General features: G+C 32.3%; 4 protein-coding genes across 4 annotated transcripts in view; 1 reads left to right on the top strand and 3 right to left on the bottom strand.

The window, feature by feature from the left end:
• Window positions 1-3,472: 3,472 nt before the first annotated feature.
• On the top strand, window positions 3,473-8,074 carry LOC119610914 (myb protein-like). The gene is made up of 3 exons (XM_037966329.1): window positions 3,473-3,611; window positions 4,008-5,886; window positions 6,527-8,074. Exons 2-3 carry the CDS (start codon window positions 4,770-4,772, stop codon window positions 7,204-7,206), a joined length of 1,797 nt encoding a protein of 598 aa, XP_037822257.1. The 5' UTR covers window positions 3,473-3,611; window positions 4,008-4,769; the 3' UTR covers window positions 7,207-8,074.
• Window positions 8,070-10,562, bottom strand: LOC119610913 (glycosylphosphatidylinositol anchor attachment 1 protein-like). The gene is made up of 5 exons (XM_037966328.1): window positions 10,288-10,562; window positions 9,872-10,222; window positions 9,614-9,817; window positions 8,420-9,525; window positions 8,070-8,340 (listed from the first exon to the last, which is right to left on the bottom strand). Exons 1-5 carry the CDS (start codon window positions 10,463-10,465, stop codon window positions 8,209-8,211), a joined length of 1,971 nt encoding a protein of 656 aa, XP_037822256.1. The 5' UTR covers window positions 10,466-10,562; the 3' UTR covers window positions 8,070-8,208.
• Window positions 10,563-11,512: 950 nt separating this feature from the next.
• Window positions 11,513-13,225, bottom strand: LOC119610920 (histone acetyltransferase KAT8-like). Its single transcript, XM_037966339.1, has one exon. It carries the CDS (start codon window positions 13,105-13,107, stop codon window positions 11,572-11,574), a length of 1,536 nt encoding a protein of 511 aa, XP_037822267.1. The 5' UTR covers window positions 13,108-13,225; the 3' UTR covers window positions 11,513-11,571.
• Window positions 13,226-15,468: 2,243 nt separating this feature from the next.
• Window positions 15,469-23,367, bottom strand: part of LOC119610910 — a 46,353-nt gene continuing 38,454 nt past the window's right edge. Inside the window, 4 exon segments of the mRNA XM_037966325.1 lie at window positions 15,469-18,403; window positions 18,405-18,852; window positions 18,922-19,138; window positions 19,210-19,491. Of these exon segments, the coding sequence (XP_037822253.1) occupies window positions 16,105-18,403; window positions 18,405-18,852; window positions 18,922-19,138; window positions 19,210-19,491 (3,246 nt within the window). The 3' untranslated portion in view covers window positions 15,469-16,104.

Raw genomic sequence — 23,367 nt, 5'->3', positions numbered from 1 at the left:
ATAAGTTTGCAGTAAGTAAGTACTTCACTGCTCATCAACCAACAGGTTTCCAATTACATGTTTACAATCGAATCGTATTTTATTAGCGGACGGGGAAAGCAGTAAAGTGAAAGGGGGTTTTCATACAATTTTTCTTCATCATTCCATTGACGACGACGAGTTGAGGATTTTGTCGAAAACACTAATAGATTTTGTATTACCTTTTAACTCTCATGCTTCGATGAATTCCGGGTCTCAATGGAATTGATTTTGAATTTAATTTTGTTGCTTCCCTTTCTTTCCTCGCAACAAAACCAAAAGTACTCGACACATGCTGTAAATTATATAAAAAAAGACTACACGCTGTTTAAACGCCTTTATTGTGGCCACGAGGATTTCCTTCCTTTGCTGTTTTTGCTTTGAGTCAAGCAAATAAAGGTTAAATGAATTTTTAACAGATTTTATGTTTGTTGCAACAAAGAAGATGTTTTGCAGTGGGAGTGGGGTTAAGTAAATCAAAATGAAGTATTTTTGCAACAATAACATTTTGACATATTACTAATAAACGACAGATGGCCGCCTTTACCTTAATTGACCTGTTACTTTGAGTTCTATAGAGAATACTTTTTGTTTTTTTTTTTTTTTTTTTCTACGTAACCACAAAAAGTTTAATTTTTCTTATTATTTTCATGTTTAACAACAGATAATTGTTGAAAATCTATTGTTAAAACCTCAACATGACAACCAATCTTTAGTTAAATAGAAAATCTTAAAGAAAAAAGTTTTTGGCCAAATTTAATATGAATTGATTGTGTACAACAACAACCCAATCCTGGCTGTTTTTCAATTGGCAAGTGTTTTTTTTTTTCCTCCTTTTTCACCATACATTATATTATTCTCTCTATTCATTCTTTCATTCATAGGATTATGAAATGCCACATTAAACTAAATAAACAAAACAAAGTTAAACCGATACTTGAGTGTAACCACAGCTGGCTGGAATTATATTTTTTACCTCCTTACTTAGATCCCTCCTCTCTTGTACACTTGTTTAACAAGGAATTTCACAAATTATGACTTGAATTATTGATTATTTTTCATCGAGTATTGTAATAATTTTTTTGTTTATGCTGTCTATATAAATAAGTAGAAGGGGTGGTGAAGTTAAAGGAGTTAAAGTTAAATTGTATTTAAAGGATAACAAAATTAAGTAAAATCATTATGTATTTAATTACTAAATCAGTTAGTTCAATGGCCCAGATTTTATAAGGAAATTTGTAAATAAATATGGACGCACCTTCAGGAACTATCAATTCAGTAGAAAAGAAGATACATAGGTCTAAAATTCTTTAGTTTTGAGTGGCGTACTTTCCCAGCCATGCATGGGTGTAAAGGAAACCCAAAGCTACCTTAACCACATGGGTGTAGGTAGCTTATGCTAGTACTGATACTGGATCGGAAAGTAAGCAGCCCAAATTAACGTGATTCGTATTCCCACAACAATCGGTTCTTCGCACCGGAACGACTAGCAGTTCAACAGAAAAACGCCCAAAGAATTATCAACTCAGCAACACCGACTTTACACGTGTCACTTATCCAACAACAACGTCATTGCATCGAAATAAAAAGGACATTTGTGTCTGAACTAAAAACTGGGCAGGAGAAATATATAGCAGGAAATCTACAAGTGGGTTTCGTATTTCAACTTGGAAATAAATGCAATGTTGCCTAGCGTTTTTCTTTTCCTGAACTATTGCATTTCGTTTCCCGGGAAAACGGGTGTCATTTAGCTTTACACATTTTTTGATTTTCCATCCCTTCCCCACACGCATACAATAGACCAGGGGACTCAGAGGAGGTCAATGTTGGACATTTTGGTCATACCGGGTTTTATTGAAATGAGTGTAACTTTTCACCTATTGTCCAAAGGAGTTAGATAGCTATTTCTTCATTATTTTCGAAAAAAAATTGAGTTTTTTTCATAATGGGCCCTTTTTTGCTCAAAAGAAAGCTTATACAATTTCCTTTAATGGGATGCGAGTGGGATATCTATGAAAAAAAATATTTTTCAAATCAAGAATAAGATTTTTTCAATATTTGGCACTTAATTTTCCCCTATTTTTTCAAAATGGTCGTTTTTTTTTTGCTCCAAAGAAGGCTTAGTCCTTAGTGGGATGCGGGTGGGATATCTATTTTTAAAGTTGACATGAAATGACCCTAAGTATACTAAAAAAAACTGCCACATGCATACTAGGTTTGTACTAGGTAGTAGAACTGATTTATTTCCGGTCCTACTTTAGACCTAATTTTTCTTTCCACCTAAAGACCTACTAAAAAAAGTACCCCGAAAATTTAAAATTTTTCTATTCAACACGCCTATAGGAGGGTTTAAAACTCCGACTCTATCCAAAAGATAATTTTAAAACTTTTTAAGATTAACTGTATTTTAAGGCTTTTCCTATTATTATTATTATTATTATTATTATTATTATTATTATTATTATTATTATTATTATTATTATTATTATTATTATTATTATTATTATTATTATTATTATTATTATTATTATTATTATTATTACTATTATTATTATTATTATTATTATTATTATTGTGGTTGTTATTATTATTATTATTATTATATTATTATTATATTATTATTATTATTATTATTATTATTATTATTATTATATATTATCTATATTATTATTATTATTATTACTATTATTATTATTATTATAATTATATTATATTATTATTATTATTATTATTATTATTATTATTATTATTATTATTATTATTATTATTATTATTATTATTATTATTATTATTATTATTATTATTATTATTATTATTATTATATTATTATATTATTATTATTATTGAATTTCGAGTTTCGGAATTTATTCGATTACGAACAAACATTATAAAATTATTTATTTTTTTTGGTTTTTTTTGTATTTTTGAAAAGTCGACTTTACGACTTTTTGCGATTTATGAAAAGTCGATTTTAGACTCTTTTCGTTTCATGAAAAGTCGACTTTTTGAATTTTCGAAAGAAAATAAATATTTGAATTTCACAACCAAAAGGTATATCATAACACATAAAGTCCTAAAGGAAATATAAATATTGTATAGGAGAAAATTTAAATTCGAATGAAAATAACTTACTTTTACATGCATATTTAAAAAACACAAAAAAATATTTTTCTTCATACTTAAAGCTAACATATGAAGAATTTTGGAATGTTTTTAAATATTTTTTAATTAAATTAAATAATTATTTTTCAATTGTTTTTTCAAACTTAAAATTTTCGACATTTCCAACAAAAAAAGTCAATTCTTCTATTATTTTAAAGTCGATTTAAGAACCCTACTCTACTCATTTTATCTCACATCATTTAGCTTTTGTTTATATTACGAACACAGCTGCCACTTGCTATTTCTCTCGGTATGGCAACTCTCAATTTATCTTTAATTTCAAAATGGCCATCTAAAATTATCGATAATAAACGGTTTATAAAGAAGAATTTTTTTCGCTGCGTATAAATTTTTATATTTTTTCATGGTTTTATTAAGTAAAAAATAATAAATTTGATATAAATTGAAAGTACGAGAAAAGTTTTATTCGGGTAAATTGAAAGTTTTATAGAATTGCAGAAAGAAATAGTGAAAATTGAAATAGAAAATTTTTGTTGTCCAACGACGGCCTTACAATAGAGTGAAGAAAAAAAGCGTGCTGCTACAAGCAGCTGTCATTTTTTTTTTTAGACAGAGAAAAAAATTACGCCGCAGCAGCGTTTGTTTTTCAAATGTTTCTTTAAGTTATACCAACATTTGAATAAAATGAAAAATGTTGGTTAAGATAGATCTAAAGCTTAAGGTCGTACTTACAACAAATTTAGAAATAAATGTTTGTCTCCAACTTTTTTAATGAAATACAACTTCTACGCCGACTTCGCTGCTGTCTCATCATGTTTGTTTTTTTTTTCTATTTTGTAAACTGTCATTTTCTTCTTCTATTTTAGCTTTGAACAGAAAAGAAGCAAACAGCTTGTATGTGAAGTGTTTGTTAAACGTACGTGTGTGTGGATAAAAACAGAAAGAAAAAACATTTTTGAGAATTTATAATAAATAAGATAAACAAGCACACAATTTGAGTTTTTGTTTAGAATTCATTAAAGCAAGCTAAACTACAAACTTACAATCCAAAGGAGATGTTTAAGTATTCATAGTTTGTGCGTGAATGTGTGTGTTGCTTGATTTGGGACTATCATTGATATTGATAATAAATTTTGATGAAAAGACCTTCTGCTGTTGATGGTAGGGGGGTAGTTACGCTTGCGTTTAATGGCCGAAAATGGAAACTTAAACAACAACAATTTTAACAACAACTTCAATAACACACATTCAACAAGGGAATTTATAAATACATCTACTACAACAACAACTATAACAACTGGTATAGAAGATTCAACAACTACGTCATTATCAGCTACAACAACAAATATAGAATCACCAGGTCTAAGTGAAAGGGATGCTACACATTTCCGTTTGCGAGACGGTGTTATAGAGGGCTTTGAATATCTAACTTGTTTTAGTTGTGGGGAAACTTTTAAATCCTCTTCTCTCATCGAAGTCTATGATCATTATCGTGAACGGCCACACCTAAGACATTACGCCAATTGTCTATACTGTCAGGGTAAAGTACACCAGTATTACCACAATCGAAAACAACAAGTGAAATACTATCATAATTGTTTGCGTTGGAAAAGAGGAGAAGATCATTAATGATGATGAAATATGAAACATATTCTGTGTCCATTAGCGAACAAAGAGACAGTGTTAGTGCTGAATCTGCCGAGTCGGAATATTCAGATGTTGATGCCCGTTGTGATGATGATGCCAGCAGCATTAGCTCCCGCAATAACAATGGCAGTTCGGGTGGCTTTGGTAAACGTTGGTCTAAGTCGGAGGATACTCTCCTTAAATCACTGGTAGAGCAACATGGTGATAGATGGGATCTTATAGCTCCCCATTTTAAAGATCGCACTGAGCCTCAGGTCCAGCAACGTTGGGCTAAAGTTCTTAATCCTGAATTGATTAAGGGTCCCTGGACTAAGGAAGAAGATGAAAAAGTCATGGAACTGGTCAGACGTTTTGGTCCCAAAAAATGGACACTTATAGCGCGTTATCTCAATGGACGCATTGGCAAACAGTGCCGAGAACGTTGGCACAACCACCTCAATCCTAACATTAAGAAAACCGCCTGGACTGAAGAAGAGGATCGCATAATCTATCAAGCTCACATGCAATGGGGTAATCAGTGGGCTAAAATAGCTAAACTTTTGCCAGGACGTACAGATAATGCTATAAAAAACCATTGGAATTCCACCATGCGTCGCAAATATTATGACAATGAACGCAAATCTTCACGTCCCTGTTCAGACTTGAAAGCTTCCCGATCACACCTAAAAACTCTCATCAAATCGGGTGCTGTCATGACTCCCGGCTTAGTTTTATCTGCCCAAATCTTACAACGCAATGAAAATAAAAATCTAGCCTCAGAGCAGAAACCCAGCATGACTAAAATGTCCACCAGACCTACACCAAATATTTTAAAAAGAGCCAAACAACAAAATCAACAAACACAGGATTACAATCTTAATAGTCATTATCTAAATCATGCTACCGTTAAAAGTGAACTCAAATTACCGGATTCACCAGTAATAACACCTATCAAGACTCTTCCCTTTTCACCCAGTCAATTCTTGAATTCACCCTGTCTAACCACATTCGAAGATATGAATTTGCATGCCAGTACACCAGTCAACAAGAATCATAATCGTGTGGGCGCTGATATGAAAAAGGAATTGGAAAATTCTTCTATAGAAACGCCACATAAAAGTAAGTATTTCCAAAAAAAATCTTAATAACAAGGTTATTTTTTTAGGATTTAGTAAAAATTTGCTATTTACGTTTAATTATGTTGTCTAGCTTTATATGGAATTTTTATTCTACATCTCATTGTTATTGCTTTTTAGAAAAAAATCATTTCAAGTTGCTTATCAATGGCACCGGTTTTGTTTGAGGGTAAAAAAGTTAAATAAACTTAATATGTGTGTATGTACAGCAAACTGTTTCTTTGGGTTTGTGGTTTTGTTTTTAGCATCTAGTAGTCGGTTTAATGATATCGTATCAAAATATATATTTATAGAGAGGGTGACTCATTGTCCAGCAATTGCATTAGTTTTCTATAATTGCATTTATAATATGAATTAAATTGGAAAAAGTTAAAGTTAGTGAACATTTATCGAACGTTTTCTAAATTCAAGATTTTATTTAATTAGAATTTTCTATAAAATAAAATTTAGAATTTATCGAAAATGTTAGATAAAGTTTTAGTTAAAAATTTATCGAAATTTTTTTTTATAAGTTGATAATTTAGCGAAATTTCCTATAAAATAAAAAATTTATCGAACATTTTCTATATTTATCAAAAATTGTCTTGTAAATTTTCATATTTAATAATTTTACTCTTTTGTAGGTTTTATTGGTCCTCGTACACCAACACCTTTCAAAAATGCACTGGCTGCCTTGGGTAAAAAACGTCGTGGCGAACGTTACATTCCACCAAGTCCCTCCAGTTTAGTTGAGGATCTGGCCGAAATCATACATGACGAGCAATTAAATGACACTAATCAATCAAATAAAGTTACAGTCAAAAAGGAAAACATACCCGTAACGACAACAACCGTGGGAGGAGGTGGTGGTAGCAATGTTAACAACTCTCAACTTCCTCCACCCACAAAGAAAGCACGCAAATCTCTTATAACTTCCTGGGGTGAAAATATTATGCCCACAAATCACTCTTCTAACAACGATGGCAAAATGGATAAAAAATCTCAACCATTTGAAACAGAAACTCCCAGTAAATTTTTAATATCCGGTGAATCTAGCATAATGCGGGATACACTGTGCAGTGAAAATGATTTGTTACTCGATGATGATGAGGCCAGAGATGAAGAGGCTAAGAAGGAGAATAGGCCACAGCTGGACACTGTGGTGTCACGCCAGCGAAGTTCACAACAATATTTAGATCCTAAATGGGAGAAAATGGCCTGTGGTCAAACCAAAGATCAACAGTATATGGTGCAACAGGCACATGCTTGTCTTAAGAATCTCGCCTTAATGCCCAGATCATTGAATTTCGAAAAGCAAAAGTAGTCGTCAGCCGGATTAGGGGAGGGATGTAAAGAAAGTACCTTTAAACAAAATCAATTAAAACTGAAGCAAATACAAAGTTAGACTAACAGTTACACTATTGGCAATGGAATTTAATATATAAAACTTTTTAAACATAAAAATTTTAATAATTTTATAATGGAATATCATCATGGCAAAATAGTTGTAGATTGTTGCTTAACTATTTTTTTTTTACATTAATTGGTAAAACTTTTTAAATATTATTATATTTTCTATTATTGTAACAAGTTGAAAACTCTTAAACTACTCGTTGATTTTTAAAATATACGAGATTTACGAGTAGCATATACAAATATTTAACATTTCGTTGATATATATTTTGTTTTTTTTTTCTTTTGAAATTTTAGTTTTAAGCGCAAAAATTTATATATATTTTGAAGTATCATACGTTAAACCGTAGTCGTTTTTTTTAAACCTATACTATCTTAAGTTTAAGTATAAAAAACAATTCCTTTGTTTTATTATTTTTGTTTTCTGCACCAAGTCTATATAAAACTTAAAGATATAATATAAGACCTCAATAACAATAATCAACCTATAAATAATTAATAAATTGATTTTAAGGCAAAACAAACAAACCAAATGAATTAGCAAAAATTCATTGTCATTACATTTTTGCATATAAACTTGAAGAATTTTTTTTTGTATATGCACCCTTTATACACTATACATATTACCAATATTTACTACTAACAATTAAAGAATAAAACTTAATAAATGTAAATTTCCTCTTCCTTTTTTTACTCGTAAAATATCCATTATTATTGTATTATAAAAACATAATATTTAAGTATAAATTAAAAAAAAATAAAAATTTATATATAAATATATAAAAGTTGTGTTTAGTTTATTAAAGTTTTTGGTAGTTTTGTTTTATTTTTTTTTAATTTACATAAAAAAATTTTATTTTTTTAGCTTACAATGTAAAAAATAGATTTCAGGACTTGATGTAGAATGATTAATTTAGTCCATTTTCTTGCTAGTTGAGCTAAGTATAGGTTCATTCTTAGTTTTGTTTAAAACCAAAGTCCAAAAGCAGCACCATAAGGGCAGTAATACTGAGGAGACAATTGTGCACAACCAATTGTTATAAATCTACAAAAAGAAATTCACAAATTAATTCAAAGTTTTCTATAAATTTAAATCTAGTTTTTTTAAATCTTAAAAAACTTACCAAATTATCGGTTAACGAAAATGTTATGGCATCCATACTAGCATTGACGGCACGCAAAGCAATTTCCTTCATTTTCAATTCAGGAAATTGGAACAAGGTCAAAATGAAAACTAAACCATAAATAAATACTATAGGATTCAAAAGAACACAATAAAAGGTAAGAAATGATTTACGAAAACCCTTTTGCATATTGGGTTTAACACCCACAGCCAAAGGTACACAAACCAAGGCAATCAAAAAGGCCAAAGCGAAATTGAGAAGACCCACTACTACCAAAGCGGTGCCTAGGCCCACTAAAGATGCTAAATGCAACCAATGCATGGCGGTCACCGACAAACGGTACACGAATGGCAAAATAATAGCCAATATTACCCATAAAAGCATAGAAACAGTTACACTTTGGGCAGTAGTTAAGCCGTAAGAGGAGAGAGTATTCACCACTAATTCTAGGGTAAGTAATTGTTGACACATGTAACCTATGGCACAAGCATAAATAATAAACATAATGGCAGGTACTAATTGCACTTCGTTATGTTCATCATCCTTAATATAAGTAACTTGTTCTTCCGTATCCTCTTTATCACCATCCTTAACCTGACCGCCAGCTATAAGCCACATGAGAAATGATTTAATAAACAAAGGTACCACCAACAATACCAGACAAGGCATATAATCTCCAATGGATACAAAACGATCATTTTGGGCCAATATATAAAAGAAATAACTTTGATGAAAACGTTCCAATAAATTGTTAAGGCTGCGTGATATTCCCTCTATGGTTTTTAATAAGGGCAGGCCACCATTGTAACGATTACTGCCGGTATTTGGTCTCTTAACAGCTTCCAGGGTTAAGGATTCAATGCGATGTCTATGAAAAAGACCATGATTGCCATTTGGCACTCCTGTAGTTTGACTCAGCAACATGCTAAGTAAGTTTTTTATATTACTCTCCACCGAAGTGTATTGTGAGGAACGACGTTTCTTTATGGGGGTTTGTTTATAGCCGGAAATTATGCCTTCACGGGCGGTAATGCGCTGTACCAAATTGAACATATCCAAATTGGGTAATTGACCATTTAAGCCTTCAATCTTAACATCAATATAATCTTTAAAGGAAAAAATTTAATTCAGAGTCAATAAATATTAAAGAAAAGCAAAATTGAATGTTTAGTTTTGAATTTTCTATTTCATTACCTATATCCAAGTCCTGTACTTCTATATTTAAAGCGGCCTGCAGAGATCCGGCTCGTGCCGGCAAGTTTCCGTAGTTTAGAAAAGTATTTTGTTTTGTATTCTCATCCATTTCGGTATTAAAATAGGCTTCTAGAAAGGCATGCATACCAAGTTGTTCCTGTTCGGTTACTAGGAAAATAATATCCTTAGCCCAGTAATTTTTCTCTATAAAACAAACAATTCATTAAAAACTATAAAAAATGCTGAAGAATTGTTTACTTCTCGCAAAATCTGCAAAAGCCAATAAAATTGGTACACTAGCCACAATATCAGTGTGATATGAAGAAGGCGGTCTATAGGGTGCAGAAAATACTAAACCCTCTGTGGAGCTGGTGCGTGGTGCTCTCAAAATACCATAAACATTTTTGCCATGAAACTCTTTGCCTCCGCCGAAGGGATAACGCAAAGTGTAGTTATGAACATAGGTTTCTAAACCAATTTGCTTCATTTTAGCTGAGATCCAAGCATGTGGTGTGGTAGATTTGTGGGTCTCACGTTCAGCCTTTAATTCGTCCACCAATTGTTGTGCCCAACGGCTGGAGTCTTGTTTGATTTCGGGATAGACCAAACCTATGCATATATGTAAAATATTTTAATAAAATTTATGTTTTTATTAAAGTTTTTAATTTACTTACCAGGTGATAAAGCATTTTCCGATAGATAAGTACCATGATTAAAGTCCTTATGACCCAGACAGCCAAACCATACAATACTGGCCAAATATAGAAGCCAGCCTAATTTGGAATGATATTTGGTGAGAATTTTGCCAAATTTATGGCGTGGTGTTAAGGAGGGATCCGATAAGAGTCCCATGTTTATGGAATGCTTAAATTAAATAAGATTTTAAGAGTTTTTATAAAATTTTTCTCCGGTAAAGGGAAAATCTAAAACCTTAATTTGTTGTTTTTGTTTTTATTTAGTGTTGCCTTATTGTTCATTAACAAGTATTTACTTTTATTGTTAAGTGTGTTACCATGTGTGAAAATTTAGCTAATAAATTGGCATCACTGTTTCATGAACCAAAGTTTTTGCAGTTAATTTAAAAAATTATGATTGTTTTAAAACGCTCATTCGGACTGATTTCAGCCATTTTCAAATGTCCTTTAGTTAGGAGAAGATTATGTTTTAAATTTCATCGAATTATCTTGAAAATCGCTATCTATAACGAGTTGTAAATGTTTGGACAGACAGCTTCAGAGAGTGATTCTGGGTTGATTGGTATTCTTATCGTGGGTGTAGGAACAGTATTTTAGGCATTACAAACTTCAGCACAAACGCATAATACCCTCCCCACTGTAGTGGTGTAGGATATAACAACCAATGAAATTAATATGGTAGGGATATTCTATAGATATGGTAATTTGATGTATTAACCAGAAGTTGTTCCCAGGGAACGGCAACAAAAACTTTAATTACAAGCGTCGTATCTGAGGTTAGTTAATCCTTATAATTTGTATTCTATTAAAAGTGGTCCGGGTATAAGAAATTACAGTTCTTGCAATTTCCTGGTGGAATGCGATTTTGACATGGACCTTCTATAAATAGTTTTAATTAAGTCAACGGTTTACATGGAGCAAGATCCAAGAAAAGTTTGCACTATAGCTTCCCTTTATGTAAAATCGTTTTTTTTTATAAGAAATCATTTCTTAGAATTGTTTCAATTCCGTAGATTTTATTCTCTATGAAATTATTAAACACATTTAGATCCAAAATAAGTTTGGCCTGTTTGCTATGAAATTTCTACAACTTAGATAATCTATAGCTTTGTAAAAACTTTTTCAATCCATAAAAAATATAATTATATTTATACCAAATCTATAAATCCATTAAACAATTTAAAAAAAATAACACATTAGATTTATTTTTTTAACGAGCTATCATTTATTTTAAACAATAAATACTCAAACTACACACTAAACTTAAGCTTTTTTGCTAAATTTACCACCGGGTGCCCGCTTAGGCGGACACCATCTCAAGTAGGCCGGATCAACGGTCAATTTTGGTCTCTTAAATTGGGGCAATTGTAAATGTTCCATAATAGTTTTCGGTGTTACGCAAATAACATGTTGACCCTTCCAGTATTTAACCATTTTCATGGACTGCAATGTGTAGATGATGTCGTCATGAGTAATGCCACTTAGTTCACTTAATTCCTTAATGCTTTGCGTAGTAGTGCGGCAATCTTTCATTAACTCCAGCAAAGTGTAGGCCCAATAGCTGCGATAAGAAAGGCGACCCAAGTCGGATAATGGTTTCTCAGGACTGCCTACAACACCCTCACGTCGTGACAATTCATAGCTAAAAGCTATTAAAAGTTTGCCATAACCTTTGCGCTGGTATGGTGGTAAAATTAAAATGCAGGCAACATTATTATTTTCCGGTGACTCTTTCTCTTTGGAAAAGTAACCCACTATATGTGCACCCTTTTTGTCAATTTCACATAAAACATAAAAATAAAACGGTTCCACATCGTAGTATAAAGTTTTGTGATCTAGAAATAGTTTTGCCATGAGACATAACATTTGGCAATACAACTTGTGATCCTTGCCATCAATCTCAAATATGGAGATAGTACCTTTACGGTAAATTTCATTGCCCGGTGGTTGTCTTTGAGTACATTCTGAGGCATGGTAACGATAGGTTTTTTGAAAACGCATATATTTCAGGCAATATTCACACACATATAAGGTGCCCACTTTGCCATATTCATCCGGATAGGGGCTAAAATACCAAGTGTCTATCTCGAATCTTCCAATGCGTAGTTTGTCTATATACTTTACTTTAGTAATGGCCTCATGTTCTTTTTCTAAAGCTGCCGTGGTGGGATCCATTTCGGCATATGTCTTTTGCACATGATTTATTTCATCATGACGTCTTTTTTGATTTCTAGTCAATTTGCGATCACTATTCTCTACGGCTGAGGGATTTTCCAATGAAGCTATCTGTTCTTTACTCAATTGTTTAATGGTTTTGGCTCCCACTGAGTCTGCCACATCTGGACCTCCTGCTGCTGCAGCTCCTCCACCTTCAGCTTCCGTGCAGTCTGTTATACGATCTCTCGACACCCATTCATCTAGACGACGATTTAGTCCTACATAATGAACATAGTATTCTTGTTGTTGAGGATTTGTTCCCTGTTCACATTCTCTTGATTGTATGATTTGTGCCGCATGAACATTACCATCCGTCCTTTTGATCATATAAACATCGCCAATGTTAATTTCCATTTCTTGATTGGGACCGGCTGTGGTGTTTACATTTGTTTTTTGCACTGGGGCTGTATTGTTTGTCGCAGCCGCTTCATTGTTGTTGCTATTTGTATTTTCTTTAGTATCGAACGCGTTGTTGCTGTCACATTTTTCTTCTTTTTTGTTGTCGCATTCCTCAGGCTCTTTCATGTGTTCATCATCATTTGTTTCACTTGTATTTTGTGTAGCTTTACTTTCGACCACCATATTTTATAATTTTAACTTAAATTTAATAAAATTTCACAATAAATATTTGTAATAAACAAAAAACTACATTCGACGCAAATTATTTTGGCTTTTCTCTGAAATGTCAAATTGTTTTTACTGTCGGTGATACCAGATGTTTAGGTAAAAACGTAAGGTAGCCAGATAATTTTTTATTATACACATAAAGAAATTTGTTGGAAATTCGTAGATTCGTTTATAACAGTGAACGTAATTTAAAGTTTTTTATTAAAAGCTTGTTTTAAAATATCTAATTAACTAACTAACTAACTAACTAACTAACTAACTAACTAACTAACTAACTAACTAACTAACTAACTAACTAACTAACTAACTAACTAACTAACTACTAACTAACTAACTAACTACTAACTAACTAACTAACTAACTAACTAACTAACTAACTAACTAACTAACTAACTAACTAACTAACTAACTAACTAACTAACTAACTAACTAACTAACTAACTAACTAACTAACTAACTAACTAACTAACTAACTAACTAACTAACTAACTAACTACTACTAACTACTAACTAACTAACTAACTACTAACTAACTAACTAACTAACTAACTAACTACTAACTAACTAACTAACTAACTAACTAACTAACTAACTAACTAACTAACTAACTAACTAACTAACTAACTAACTAACTAACTAACTAACTAACTAACTAACTAACTAACTAACTAACTAACTAGTTAGTTAGTTAGTTAGTTAGTTTGAAAGGAGGATGTATATACATCAAATCCGAAGAAATACACCTAGGCCTCTATCGGGCCTGTTGTGCGCTCCTTAACCAGTGCCTCAGGTGGGAATCGAACCCACCACCTCCGGTCTACCAGACTAGAACACTAACCACTAACCTACCGGAGGCCACAACTAACAACTAATAACTAACTAACTAACTAACTAACTAACTAACTAACTACTAACTAACTACTAACTAACTAACTAACTACTAACTAACTAACTAACTAACTACTAACTAACTAACTACTACTAACTAATATACTAACTACTAACTAACTAACTAACTAACTAACTAACCTAACTAACTAACTACTAACTAACTAACTAACTAACTACTAACTAACTAACTAACTAACTAACCTAACTAACTAACTAACTAACTAACTAACTAACTAACTACTAACTAACTAACTAACTAACTAACTAACTAACTAACTATTAACTAACTAACTAACTAACTAACTAACTAACTAATAACTAACTAACTGAACTAAATAACTAACTAACTAACTAACTAACTACATAACTAACTAACTAACTAACTAACTAACTAACGAACTAACTAACTAACTACTAACTACTAACTAACTAACTAACTAACTAATAACTAACTAACTCTAACTAACTAACTAACTAACACTAACAACTAACTAACTAACTACTAGAACTGAACTAACTAACAACTAACTAACTAACTAAGTAACTACTAAGTAACTAACTAACTAACTAACTAACTAACTAACTAACTAACTAACTAACTAACTAACTAACTAACTAACTAACTAACTAACTACTAACTAACTACTAACTAACTAACTAACTAACTAACTACCTAACTAACTAACTAACTAACTACTAACTACTAACTAACTAACTAACTAACTAACTAACTAACTAACTAACTAACTAACTACTACTAAACTAACTAACTAACTAACTAACTAACTAACTAACTAACTAACTAACTAACTAACTAACGTACTAACTAACTAACTAACTAACTAACTAACTAACTACTAACTAACTAACTAACTAACTAACTAACTAACTACTAACTAACTAACTAACTAACTAACTAACTAACTAACTAACTAACTAACTAACTAAGTAACTACTAACTAAATAACTAACTAACTAACTACTAACTAACTAACTAACTAACTAACTAACTACTAACTAACTAACTAACTAACTAACTAACTAACTAACTAACTAACTACTACTAACTAACTAACTAACTAACTAACTAACTAACAACTAACTAACTAACTAACTAACTACTAACTAACTACTAACTAACTAACTAACTAACTAACTAACTAACTAACTAACTAACTAACTAACTAACTAACTACTAACTAACTAACTACTAACTAACTAACTAACTAACTAACTAACTAACTAACTAACTAACTAAACTAACTAACTAACTAACTAACCTAGCTAACTAGCTAACTAACTAAACTAGCTAACTAGCTAACACTAGCTACACTAACTAACTAACTAACTAACTAACTAACTAACTACTACTACTAACTAACTAACTAACTACGAACTAACCAAGAAAACACGTAAAAAATATAATTATTTTTCAAATTTATTAAATTTTGGCACTTTATTGCATTTGACAACCACAATAAATGGTATTATACTTAAAATAGGTTAATACATTTTTTTTGTTGTTTTAATGTCAGCAGATTATAATTAATTGTTATTATATTATTATTTTTTTAACAAATGATTTTAAACTACTTAACTAATATTAATACAATAATTAATTTGATTGTTTTTTAATTTAACTAAAAATTAAATGTTTTTTCTTTTTGTTTAAATTTTAATTAAGTTTAAATAATTTTAATTTAGATTTTATTTTGTATTAAATTAAGAATGGAAGCCATTAACGTTTTATTTAAATGATGTTTTATTTTTAAAATAGTAGTTATTAGTATTAGGATACGGATATTAAAAATCCGAACATATGTATGTCGTTAAAATTCGTTTAAAATGGCTTTGGATTTTTATTTGCTAACATGTCAAATGAAACTAAAGCCAAAAGCAAGGGGTTTTCAGTAATCTATATGGTTTTTATTTGTGTGTGTGGGTGCCCCACGTATCGGAAACTGAGTAAGTTGGTGTTTGCAGCGGGAGGTTTATTAAAAGTATAAAGTATTCAGTTCTCGTTTATAAATTCTTTCAGAAATATTTTCTTTAAAAAAATGCTCATTTTCTATAATCCATATTGCGTACTTTAATAATGGTGGATCCAGAGGGTGGATTTCGTTTTTGCCTAACATATTCTTCGTGTCTTATAATACTAGCGGTATCCTTGTTAATATCCACAGAGCCGCGAGATTCTAATGAATGCTTCTGTTGCAATTGATAATGTGGAGCTGGTCGATATTTATAATCATCTTCTATATACGAACCAGATCTATAAGCTGGCATTACTTTTCGTTCGTCATATTGCTGTTGTTTGGTGATTGAATGACGATTATTGTTGGTATACATTTGCCTTTCGGCATAATGATCAGTATCGTCGTCATTTGTTCCGATTTTTGTTAAATCCTTTTGGCTACGACTTATTAGATTAACAATCGATGGACTTTTGAGGGCACTTTGTTGCAATGTATTTTCCTTGGAACTAGAGTAGAGATGAGGATTTGACTTATACGCCTGGCTAGAGTGTAGATTGTTGTTCGTGTAGTTGTTGCTCGTTAATTTTTCCATATAAATGGGACTAGGATCATTGCTACCGTTCATGGCATGAACACTAAATGATTTACTACGATTGAGTGACTTGGCATAAGTTCTGGCCGGCTTAAGAGGTCCAGTGTTTTGACTAATCGGCTGATAAGATATACGTTGTTCCGAGGGCGCTTGTTGTTGTTGCCGTAATTTACTTTGAACTTTGCTAGTAGCATTCGAACGGGCTATATTAACGGTTTGTGTTTCATAATGATGTACAGATGGATGATCGTTGAGTTTACGCGGCAATGTTTGGGTGGAGCGATATGCCTGATTGAGATTAGGCGTGGAGCCCGACATACGTTGATTGCTCTTCTGATAACGTCCTAGAGTGTGAGAAGAGGTGGAAGATTCTCGGTTGTTGTAGTTTGAGGGCTGCGCTGCAGCTCCATTGCGCATTTTCATAGTCTCATGTACATTCTCCTTACCATACAGGGTACTGGAGTAAGGATCTTCACCCAAATAGTAGCGATGCTTAGGACTCATTACTCTATAGCCATTGTCACGATTATTACCCACTGGATGGGAAGAACTTGAGTGTAGAAGAGTTCTACGATCTACAGTAGCATTGGACTTATTTGGAGCTTCTTGTCCCGGTGGATAATGACTTCTTTGTTGACTATTATATTCTTCTTCAGACTCATCGTGGGAGGTGGTATGATGTTTTCCTCCTATATGGCTATCAATAACATTGTATTGCTGATAAGTGCGTAGTTGTTGTTGTTCTTGATGGGTGGCTGGAGCTGGAGATTGTTCTCGTGACTTGGATTTAGATTTCATGCGTAATTTACGTTCCACACTGGCTGATCTCAATTTGCCAACAAGTTTTCTCAACGAATTGCCTATAGCCTGTCCTACTTTACTGGAGCGATGAGATGCCACGGTAGATGTTGAAATGGTTGAAGGTGTAGTCTGTGTGGTTTGTGTTAACATGCTGGGTCTCAGTGTCTGATGTTGTGATATAACCACAGGTGGTGAAGGTGTATTGCGAGCAAATCTAGTGCGTTGGTTTTGTTTCCTGTTTAAAGTTTGAGCTTCCCTCGGCTGTTGTTCCAGTTGTGCTGAAGGTGTATACATTTGCTGTTGAGAATGGGCATAAGGTTTGGTCCTTAAGCCGTGATGATTGTAATTTTCTCTGGGTGAGGAAGATCGACTTCTGGGTGGTGGTGAATAGTCGGGTGGCGGTTCAGCCACATCGATTGGCACTTGCTGTAGAGGAGTTTTTATTTCTGTTAACACCTCAGTATGTTGACGCAACTTCTTCTCGCCATTTCTTCTACGTTGAGGCACGGTGGGTCTTTCTAAAGTACTCACTTCCCGGTGTGGCGAGGGAGAATCATGTTGCTGTGATTCTCGTCGCAAGGAATTATAGCGAGCATTTTCTATATAGCTGCGTTCATAAGATTTTGATCGCTCTTCTACATAAGAATTCTTACGTGGTGATACAGGTGAATCCACATCATCTATTATTTCAGCTCTAGTATAATTGCGCTTCTCCTTATCTTTAATATTCATGCCATAGTGCAGGTCAGTGCGTGAGCCACTTATATAGCGGCTATCCTCGAAAGAACCCGGTCCAGCCTTATCCAAATCGTCTAAATGATCGCGAGAATTTTGTCTTGATCTCGCTAAAAATTGTGAGGAAAGACTTTGTCTCTTCTGTTGCAAAATATCTTCACGACTAACATAACTATCGCTGGATATGGGTTTTATGTAGGGTTTACTTTCTGCTATATAATTATCCTTTTTAGAATACACAGCACTCGTTTTTTTTCAATTGATTACGTTCTATGGAAGCATGGAGATCATCACGAAATGCTTTGGAAGCAAAATGATTAGCTGGTGTTGTGGGCGTTATAGCCGCTTCATTGCGATTATTCCAATTTGAAATACCTTGATAATATTTTGCGCCATTATTGGACGGAGGGGGATTATCAAGGGGGACACCACGCTTGACATAGGGCTTTTTGTCGTTAGCGTCATAGTGGGCATTGGTAGAAGTGTGATTTTGATTAGATTTGATAGTAACATTAAAGTAAGTTTTCTTAGTTGGTTCAATGACATCTGCTCCATCTTCCTCACGTGAATCATTGGAAGCTGTCGATTCGCTGCCAAAATGTGATTCTAGCCATTTAATAGTTTCACCTTTGCGAGTTTCTTCTTCTTTGTCGAAATCTAAAGGACGTTTGGTTAGAGCATCCTTGCGATCCATTAAAACACCACCTTAAGGGGAATAAAAAAAGTATTATTGTATTATTATTTTTTGGGGATAAATTATTTAATTGCTTTTACCTTTGGGGTGCTGCATTATAGATTTATTGTGGGGTTTGCGCATTTTTCTCATACGATCTGATAAACTATCCCAATCACCTGGACGTTCCAGCATATCATCATTTTCCATGTGCATGGTCTCGGCAGCGTATTTCATTTCAGTGCCTACCACTTTGCCATCTTTAATAATATCCACATGTTGTTCATCACGTTGTTTAAAATATCTCTGATTAGCTTCCTGTTTTTTTTTTAAGAAATTTTTTTGTTAAATTTTATTATTATTCTTTTCTAATTGAAGAATTTACTTACTAAAGTTTTAATCTGTTCTGTACTTTCGACCGACTTATTGTCTGGCAGTTCGTCATCTACTATAACCTCGTGCTCGGTGGTTTTTTTCGATTCAGTTATTATCTTACCATCGTCCTGGGCCAAAGATCTCTTCTGTACATTCTCCGAGTCTATGGTTTTAAAAGACTTCGTTTTATCAGCCACTATACGCGGTCCGCGTGGCACTAATTGTTTTTGATATTCTGGCGATAGTAAGACTTCTTCGACGTTTTCTACACCACTAGTTACAGCTTTTACAAAGGCCTGTGCAAACAAATACAAAAAAAAATGGAATGTTAAAACATGAACACACTCATATGAAATTCTTTTGAAAATCTTTGTGAAAAAAAACTAACTTAATTGGAAGGTGTTGAAAATAAAAATGAAGTATATAATATTACATAAACATAGTTTCGTTATTTTTTCATAAACAATTCATTATTTAAACAAGTAATGGCAATAAAGTACTGCCTGCCACCTTCATATACAAATGTTGGCAATTTTACAGTGATTTTGTTGGCTTTAAAAAGTTAATAAAATAAATAAATGAAATATTCTAAAGTTTAGAGTGAATTAACTGAAATCATAGACCAATTTAAAAAAATTCATTGCTCCAATTGAAGTTAATTTATTATCATTAAAATTGCATCGTCAGCTTAGATTGTTAGGATTACAAGGATGTGCAATGGATAACGATCGATCGTTCCAAAATTGTCTCCCACTTTAAACGGATCTTGCAGTCAGAACATTGTCACTTATAACAGTTAAGTCACTTATGTAACATCCTTATTGTAAAGAGTCCAGCGCAGTCTTATTAAAGTCATCTAAATGAGCGAGTGAATTGTGCCTTGATCTCTCTAGAAATTGTATTAGGAAAGGCTTTGTCTCTTTCACTGAAAGTCATGCAAATCATCTAAATTTTGCTTTGATCGCCCTAGAAATTGTGAGGAAAAACTTTGTCCGCATTCCCCTTTGCAAAGATCTTATAGATGGAATAATAAAAGTTAAAAGATCTTCCTGGAATTTATATATTTTCGATCTCTCGGCTTAAAAGTTCAGCCACTCAATACTTCGATAGTTTTGTTTCTAATTCCGCTTAATTTTGTCTCTGTAAACGCATACAATTTTCTCAAGCTATTCCAAACCTGCCTTATTCAAATCAAGTAAATGATCTTGTAAATTCAGAAGTGATCGGATTAGAACTTAACTCCTCTCATTTTCATAAATGGTGAAAAAGGTATTGTTGATTTATAACATGAATTTTTATACCCACCATCAAAAAAGATGGGGGGTATATTGATTTTGTCATTCCGTTTGTAACACATCGAAATATTGGTCATAGACCCACAAAAGTATATATATTCTGGGTCCTCATTAAATTCTAAGTCGATCTAGCCATGTCTGTCCGTCTGTCCGTCCGTCTGTCTGTCTGTCTGTCTGTTGAAAGCACGATAGAGTCCCAATGGAAAGAGCTAGAGGGTTGAAATTTTACATAAATATTTCTAACAGGTAAGGTTTGTTTGGTATTGAAAATGGGCAATATCGGTCCACATTTTCTGATAGCCCCCATACAAGTGGCCCCTCGAAAAGCAGCTTTAACAGCCATAACTTGTTTAAAAATACGAATATAGCGATAAAATTCGGCATATGGAAGTTTCTTATGATCCAAAATCATTATGCAAAATTTTATGAGGATCGGTTCATAATTGACCCTACCCCCCATATAAGGTCCCCTTCAGAAAATGACTTTAACGCTCATTACTGGCTTAAAAATACTAGTATATAGATGAAATTCGACATAAGTAAGTTTCATACGAGTCAAAATCTATCTAAAAAATTTTATGAGGATAGGTCCATGATTGACTCTACCCCCCATATAAGGTCCCCTTTAGAAAATGACTGCAACGCTCATTAATGGCTTAAAAATACGAGTGTAGCGATGAAATTCGACACAAATAAATTTAATACGAACCAAATTCTGTCTACCAAATTATATTAGGATCGACCCATAATTGACCCTACCCCCTATATAAGGTCCCCTTCAGAAAATTACTTTAACGCTTATAACTGGCCTAAAAAATACGAGTATATAGATGAAGTTCGACATAAGTAAGTTTCATTCTAGTCAAACGAGGTTTGATGGTGGGTATATAAGATTCGGCATTGCCGAATATAACACTCTTACTTGTTTCATGTTATGTTTGTCTAATTAAAGAAAAATAAACCACTGATATCTTTAAGAATAACATGGATAAAGCTTTATATCTTCAGCTGCAGGGACTAATCACGTTAATAGTCCCAAAAATGCTTATCATTGTTTACTAATTCTTCCTAAACACTGTGCATCAGTTTCTTAAACTACAGAGGCTAGTAAGCCGTTTAGTATTGATGTTAGTGTCGGTGGTGTTGGTGCTGTCAAACTGCAATAACAAAAACAACAACTGCCAAACTCCAATCACTTTGCAATGCAAGGGCGTTATCTAGAGCAAAACAACCGAAAACCACAATGCGTTACAATTTTCAAAGAGGCAAAATAAATAATAAACAAACAACAGCAGCAACATCAAACATAAAATAATATAAAAAATTAAAATGCAACTTAAACTATTAACTATCATAAAACTTAATAGTTTGCTAGTTACAAACAGCTACTTGTATTTAAATTTTGTTGTTCGTTTTTTTCTTTCAAACAAAAACAAAGAATTAATTTTTTTTATCTTCATTTCCATCTTCAACTTCTTGCATTATTCAGCAGATCTTTTGAAGAGCCGCTTTGCTTACAAACATAAATTCTACTACTATTCCAGCAGGCTGCTCATATTTCATAGTTTTTGTTTTTATAATTTTACTCAATTCATTTGACACACAATCGATCGAGTCTAAAAATGAACAAAGAAAAAAATAATGCTCTTAATGTCTGACGTATAAGTCCGTATTTTTTCCATAATTCACTATGATGTAAATATGTGAAGTCTGATAAATTCATATTTAATTTTTTTCCAAATGTTGTTTTTGTCTTATATTGTCTATAAATTAAATAAAATAATCAATACAAAACAAAAACAACCAAAATCAATAAGTTTTCAAATGATTCATCTTAAATGACTATAAACGAAATTATAATCTCTTTTCAGAAATCATTTGCAACTCAACAATGGGTTTTTTTTTAACAAAAAATATGTTTTAAAACCACAATGGAGTTTTAGTGTTGATTTTTTTCTGGTCTATGATTTATATTTATTGGAAATTATAAAATATTAGACACGAGCTAAACTGCATATAATATTGATATTAGTATTAGTATATCAATACATCTAGTAGTAACAGTTTTCTATTTTATTAAATATTTCATTACAAAAGACATCATTATCGACATCTGTTTCTGATACAAATCCATACATAAATTACACCACTTTTAAATTTTGAAAAACTTTATTGTATTTGCCTAAAGCTAGAAATTGTTCTATAAGTTTGGAAGAGGTCTTAGAGAATATATAAATACCCTATAACTAAGTCGGTATTTGAACTTTAAACTTAATTAAAAATACACACTGTGCCAATGTTAAGTTTTTGAGATGGCATAGCGGAAAAAACTCGTTTAATCGGTTAGGGACTATAGTCTAGGTCTATATCTAGTCTATAAGTCTAGTCTATAGTCTAGTCTATAGCTGTCATAGTCTAGCATAGTCTAGTCTATATCTAGTCTATAGTCTAGTTCTATTGTCTAGTCTATAGTCTAGTCTATAGTCTAGTCTATAGTCTAGCTATAGTTAGTCATAGTTCTATAGTCTAGTCTATAGTCTAGTCTATAGTCTAGTCTATAGTAGTCTATAGTCTAGTCTATAGTCTCTATAGTCTAGTCTATAGTCTAGTCTATAGTCTAGTCTATAGTCTAGTCTATAGTCTAGTCTATAGTCTAGTCTATAGTCTAGTCTATAGTCTAGTCTATAGTCTAGTCTATAGTCTAGTCTATAGTCTAGTCTATAGTCTAGTCTATAGTCTAGTCTATAGTCTAGTCTATAGTCTAGTCTATAGTAGTCTATAGTCTAGTCTATAGTCTAGTCTATAGTCTAGTCTAGTCTAGTCTATAGTCTAGTCTATAGTCTAGTCTATAGTCTAGTCTATAGTCTAGTCTATAGT

Source organism: Lucilia sericata, unplaced genomic scaffold (assembly GCF_015586225.1).
Source record: "Lucilia sericata isolate MDLA Ls3-8-SP2 unplaced genomic scaffold, ASM1558622v1 Contig001309F_arrow, whole genome shotgun sequence".
Classification (NCBI taxonomy): domain Eukaryota; kingdom Metazoa; phylum Arthropoda; class Insecta; order Diptera; family Calliphoridae; genus Lucilia; species Lucilia sericata.
The sequence above is the reverse complement of the archived record's forward strand: the minus strand, read 5'-3'. Positions and strand labels throughout refer to the sequence as shown.